At 50.6% G+C, this 6076-nt stretch overlaps 1 protein-coding gene across 1 annotated transcript; it reads left to right on the plus strand.

The window, feature by feature from the left end:
- The first annotated feature begins 1889 nt into the window (after nucleotides 1-1889).
- LOC125962636 (interferon lambda-3-like) lies at nucleotides 1890-3333 on the plus strand. The gene is made up of 6 exons (XM_049702755.1): nucleotides 1890-1899; nucleotides 2003-2184; nucleotides 2464-2541; nucleotides 2811-2954; nucleotides 3063-3146; nucleotides 3235-3333. Exons 1-6 carry the CDS (start codon nucleotides 1890-1892, stop codon nucleotides 3331-3333), a joined length of 597 nt encoding a protein of 198 aa, XP_049558712.1.
- The last annotated feature ends 2743 nt before the right edge of the window (nucleotides 3334-6076 follow it).

A 6076-nucleotide genomic window follows, 5' to 3' on the forward strand; every position in this document is an offset into this window, starting at 1 on the left:
TATGGCTGATTCACTTCATTGTACGGCAGAAACTAATACAATGCTGTAAAGCAATTATACTCCAATAAAAAAATTTCTAAAAAACGTTACGTATCAGAGCTCAAGGACATTCCCAAATGAGGACTTTGGTCCACCCTCTCCCCGGAATTATGAATGAGGGAAAGAGGGGGTGGGAGTAATAGTCAGAAGGACTCCACACCTTCTGTTCGAGACGTCCATTACCTCCAAGTCAGGAGATGTAGCTACGCTGGGGCCGTTGAGTGTAGTGGTTACTCTCTGGTGTCAGAGAGAACTCAGTTAATATCCTGCCCTCACCACTTGTTTGCTGTATGACCTTGGAGAAGTCTCTCAACTCCTCTGAGTCCCTGCAGTGTCCTCTGTATTTGCAATGTAGGCAAAGCACAGGATGTCCTCGGTGCTACCATGAGTATTCAGTAGCACGTTGTGAGGGAATTCCCTGCCATTCGAGTGGTCAGGACGCTGCGCTTTCACTGCCGAGGGCCCGGTTCAATCCCTGGTCGGGGAACTGAGATTCTGCAGGCAGCGCGGCCAAAAACAACAACAACAACAAAGAAAACAAACCATATTGTGGCAGAGCCTCTGTGAACAGGGTGAGACATGTACAGGCTCCCAGAAGGAGGGGCGTGTCTCTGTTTCTCTTTTTCACTGACTGTTCCCTTTTCCTGCAAGGCTCCCCCTCAGATCTCCGCAGAGCTTCCTCCCTCACTTCCTTTAGGTCTTCCCTCAAATGTCATTTCATGACCTTATTTAATACAGATTTCCTCTCGCACTCTGCTCTCGTCCCTGCTTCACTTCTTTCATTTTCCGTTATCTGACTTTACCTAACGTAATACATACCACATGCCTAATCCCCGTGTCCCACACAGGTACTACCTTGCACCTCTCTCCAGTAAAAAGCCCCATGAAGGATTGTTTCATGTCTTTTCTTTTTTCAATGCTTTCTTCCTGGCACCTTGAGCAGGGTCTGACCCAAAGCGGGGGTGGGAGGGCAAATAGGTACTTGGTGAATGAATGAAGGCATTTTTCTCAACCCCACCTGATTTCCCTGAAGTACTGGTCACAGCTCCATTTCATAGCACATCCTCCTATTCCTGGGTCCTTGTGCGCCTGACAGTCAGAGAGCAGGTCGGTGCAGGCTCCCATGCTGTCTCCATAGGTACCACGTGGGGAAGGGTGGGGAGCAGCTGGTGTCCTCTCTGAATTCGCGAGTGTTTTGCCTTTCTCACTCTCCCTCCCACCCGCAGCAGCACCCCTGGACCTTCTGCCGTCTCCTAGACAGCCTCCCTCTTGGAAGTTCCAGGCTCTTCATGGCAACACCTCCTACAGGTGCCTTTTCCCTCTACTCCCTGTACTGGGGACTCTGCCAAAAAGGAAGTCCCTCTGTCCCCTCCCCACCGCAGTCCTAGATCAGCCTGGGCACCGGCGCAGGAGACCTGCCGTGTGGGGCTGAAGCTGCCCCAGCCCTGCTTTTGACTTCCTTACTCACTTTCTTGGAGGTGAAATGGGACATGAATCCATGTCAGTTTCTCTTTCCCTGAGCAGCTCACATGGCTCACAGGCCCCGCCCTGCTCTGGGCTTTCCCAGTGCTCACCTCCCCTGTTGCCAGTGTCAGCCTCTAGCTGTGTTTTCACTTTTCCTACATCAGCTGGGATTGCCCAGCTGCACAGGCTAAAAGCTGCGCCATGGAACTCAGGCAGGAATTACACCTGAGACGGAGCTGGAAGTTCAGAGACGAGGACAGAGCAGCGAGCTGAGATCCAGAGGAGGAGGCTGAAGTCAGAGACGCCGGACGAGACTGAGAGACCCCAGGCGGCAGCCTCAGAGCCGACACTTGATCCCCATCTGCTGCAGAGACCAGAGAGCAGGAATGAAGCTGGGTCAGCCTCTACATCATTGTCTGGGACCCTCGCCTCCCCAGAGCCTCCCCCTCCCCCCCGCGACGCCCTCCCTCCCCTCACCTTCTGTCCTTCCTTAACACAGACGTGGCCCCCGGCTGCAGGCTGCTGCTGGTGCTGCTGACTGTGGCGCCGAGCAGGACAGGAGCGGTTCCTGTGCCCTCACCCCTCGGGGCCCTCCCAGGTGCAAGGGGCTGCCACATGGCCCAGTTCAAGTCTCTGTCCCCACAAGAGCTGCAGGCCTTCAAGAGGGCCAAGGATGCCTTTGTGAGTCTCTCCCGACCCCTCCTGCAGTGGGCGACCCTCCACCCCTCCCTCTGTGCGCTCCCAGGCTACCTGGGCTGAAGGTGGGCCTGCCCTCCCCGCACTGGGCTGACCTCCACCCTCCCCGCGGTGGGCGATCTCCTGTCCTCCTGCGGTGGACCTGCCTCTGCGGTCCTTCTGGAAGTCAACCTCCCGTCCTCCTGTTGTTGGCCATCCTCCAGTCTCCCTGGGGTCTTCCCTCTGTCCCTCCCCCCATGGGCTGACCTTGCCCTTGCTCTCCAGGAAGAGTCGCTCTTGCAGAAGGACTGGAACTGCAGCTCCCGCCTCTTCCCCAGGACCCGGGACCTGAGGCAGCTGCAGGTGAGTTGGGAGAGTCAGGCCCGCCTGCCCTCACCTGCTCGCCCTGCTCCTGCTCTGCAGGTGGCCCCTCACCTCCTCCTTCCCTCACGTCCTTCTCTCCCTGCCCTCCCCACCCGTCCCCTGACCCCTTCCCCTCAGCCAACCACATCGGCTCTCACCTGACCCCGACTTTCACCTTCCACTGTCCCTTCCTCTGTCCCCCTCACCTGTGCCTCCTCGCCTGTTCTCTCTCACGTGCAACTCTCACCTGTCTTCTGTCTCCTCCTCAGGTGTGGGAGCGCCCCGTGGCCTTGGAGGCAGAGCTGGCCCTGACACGGAATGTCCTGGAGGCCACGGCTAACTCATCCCTGGATCACATCCTGGACCAGCCCCTTCACACGCTGCACCACATCCACTCCAAGCTCCAGGCCTGTGTGAGCGCTCGGGGCACCCGGGCCGCGTCTGGGCTCTGGCCACCTGTACGTGCCCCTCTGTCCCAGGCCCTGCCTCACACCCTCAACACCACCCTCCTCTGCCCACAGGTCCCAGCTCGGCCCACAGCAGGCCCCAGGCCCCGGGACCGCCTCCACCACTGGCTGCACCGGCTCCAGGAGGCCCCGAAGAAGGTGAGTGACCGGGGAGGGGAAACCGATGGCTGGGCTCAGCTGGGAGCCCAGACGTGGGAGCTACTGAGCCATCCCCCTCTGCCCCCAGGAGTCCCGGGACTGCCTCGAAGCCTCTGTCGTGTTCAACCTCTTCCGCCTCCTCACCCGGGACCTGAAATGTGTTGCCAGTGGAGACCAGTGTGTCTGACCCCAGAGACCCACCTGCAATGTGTCTCAGCATCTTCGATATTATTTATGTGTCAAAACCCTTTTTTAATTTATTGCCTCCAAATCACTATTTTTATATTTATGTGTGTAATTTCTCAAGCTCAGACCCCATAAAATGTTTATTTTTCTACTTTTTATAAAAACTGTACAAATAAACGATGAAGAAAAGATGCTCTTTGTGGTGTGGGACTGTGTGTGTGTGTGTGTGTGTGGGTTTGTGTGTGTGTGTGTGTGTGTGTGTTGGTTTTTCTTTGCTGCCATAACAAATTCTCACAAACTGAGCATCACAACACAAATTCATTATCTTACGTTTCTGCAGGTCAGAAATCTGAGTGGGCTCAGCTAATTTCCCTGCTGTGGGTCTCACAAGGCTGATCAAAGTGTCACTGGCTGGATTGTTTCGGAGGTTCTGTTCAGGACCCTCTTCCAAACTCATTTAAGTTGTTGGCAGAATTCTGTTCCTTGCGCTTGTCAGACTGAGATCCTTTTTCCTTGCTGGCTGTGAGGGCCCATCCGTAGCTCTTTGCAACTTCTTTCTGGTCCCTGCACATTGACCCTACATCCCAGAGTCTGTAATGGTGAGTCAAATCCTTCTCATGCTTGGAATCCCTCTCATTTCTCCTTCTGCCACATTTCTCTTCTACCTCCAGCCTGAGAAAGTTCTCTGCTCTTAAGAACTCGTGTGTTTAGACCGGGTCCACTCAGGGAATCCAGGATAATTTCTCTCTTTTAGAGTCCATAAATCTTAATTACATCTGCACAGTCTCTGTGGCATGTAACAGGGGATATTCATAGGTCTGAGATTGCGGGTTGGCATCTTTGGGGGCCATAATTCATCCTCCCACAGTATGTGTGTGACGGTATGATGGTGTCATTAGATTGCATTCTGTTATAAGTAAAGTAATATTAACTCCAAGTGCCTTAATAATGAGAACATTTATTATTGTACAGGATGAGAAATCTCAAACAGCAGGGTCCATTTAAGCTGAGCTTCCAGTATGGCTCCCAGATCCCATGTAGCCATTGTGCACTTGAAAGGTAACTAGTGCAAGCCGAGCTGTGCTCTAAGTATAAAATATCCCCCAGAATTTAACGACTTCTTCCTTTTCTTATTTTTCTTTTTTCAGATGTTGCCTGCCTCGTTTCTCCACTGTATGCTTACTATTTTTTCTCTTTGTCGTTAATAAGGATGTGGAGAGAGTTTGAGACCATGTAAATTCCCGTTACTTCTCAAACTCTGACCCATTCATTTTAGCATCCGTTGTTGGAGTTTGCCTTACGGTTACTATTACGACCATTACCGAATAGTGAACCTCTCATGTCATCATTCTTTCTACATTTCTTAGTCGACATTCTACTCTTAGGAAGAGCTTTCCTCCCCTTCCTGATTCATGTATTTACCAATGGCTTTATATCAACATGGACTCATGAGTTATTATTTTATAATTGTAGTTCTTTACTATCATTTATCGTGATGCTCAAGTTGTCCCAGATGAGGCCAATGGGAACCTTTTCAAGAGGGCTCGTGTCCTTTTGATGTGTCCCCATCATTTGTTGAGCACCTCCTCGCTTTCTGGTATCAGATTCCCAGGCTCCTTTTGTAATTATCCTGCCTCATCTCTGTAACTCTGGCCATTTCCCCAAGGAGCTCTGGTTCCTTTTAGTGGAGAACAGTATTTAGAAACCAAGACCTGGGTGAACTGATTGCTACAAGGATATCATTGCTTCTATACTCTCTCAGTGGATAGAGCTAGGAAACAGATGTGTGTACATACAGAATTTTTATTTACTGTTTAAAAGATTTTAAATCATTAATAATTTTACATTGATTATATATTTAAATTATATTTTGGGTATACTGGGTCAAATAAAGTATATTTTAAATTAATTTCATATATATTTTTTAACTTTTTAAGCATGGTTACTGAAAATTTTAAATGGTATGCATGGCTCACATAATATTTATACTGAAGTGTGCCAGTTTAGAGAGCATGATGTCGTAGTAGAGCCAGGGTTTTTCCATCTGGCTGCTCCTCCATCCTCAGTGTATCAGTACTGTCTCCCCTCATGGTGATAAGATGGCTGCCACAGCTCCAGCCAACACACAACCACATAATTGTCTATAAAGCTGGATGGCAGAGACTCCAGCTAGCTGTCTCTATATCTGTTATCCCTTCTTCCTTTACCTAGTGGATTTAAGAGTGCTGTACTAAAGACAACATTTTCCAGCTTTCCCTGCATCTATGGCACTATGTTTTGGCCAATGAAAATGAGTGAAAGCAATCTGAGCACCTTATGAGTTGGTCCTTTAAAGGAAATGGCAATGCCCTCCTCGTCTCCTGTCTCCACTCTTGCTGAATGACAGAAATGAGAGCAGCCATCTTATTTTGCCAATTTTCTAGGATATTTACAGTGGATATAGAATTCTGTGTTGACAGCTTTCTTTTTCTTTCAGTACATTAAAGATTCAAGGGTAATTTATATACGGACTTAGGTCCTCTTTCTCTGGGGCTCCCTCCATATTAGGATTTCTCCTCTCAGTTTCCAACTACTCTTGCCTCCCTGAACTCTAGGGTCTGATACTTCAAGTCAATGACAGGTTTTCTGGGCTTCCCTGGTGGTGCAGTGGTTGAGAGTCCACCTGCCGATGCAGGGGCCACGGGTTCGTGCCCCGGTCTGGGAAGATCCCACATGCCGCGGAGCGGCTGGGCCCGTGAGCCATG

The sequence above is a fragment of the Orcinus orca genome, chromosome 20 (genome assembly GCF_937001465.1).
Source record: "Orcinus orca chromosome 20, mOrcOrc1.1, whole genome shotgun sequence".
Classification (NCBI taxonomy): domain Eukaryota; kingdom Metazoa; phylum Chordata; class Mammalia; order Artiodactyla; family Delphinidae; genus Orcinus; species Orcinus orca.

What these genes read in the sequence shown, in the direction of transcription:
- LOC125962636 (XM_049702755.1), top strand. An exon ending in GGGACCTGAGGCAGCTGCAG is followed by an intron (nt 2,542 to 2,810) that starts GTGAGTTGGGAG and finishes TCTCCTCCTCAG; the next exon opens with GTGTGGGAGCGCCCCGTGGC. An exon ending in TCCAGGAGGCCCCGAAGAAG is followed by an intron (nt 3,147 to 3,234) that starts GTGAGTGACCGG and finishes CTCTGCCCCCAG; the next exon opens with GAGTCCCGGGACTGCCTCGA.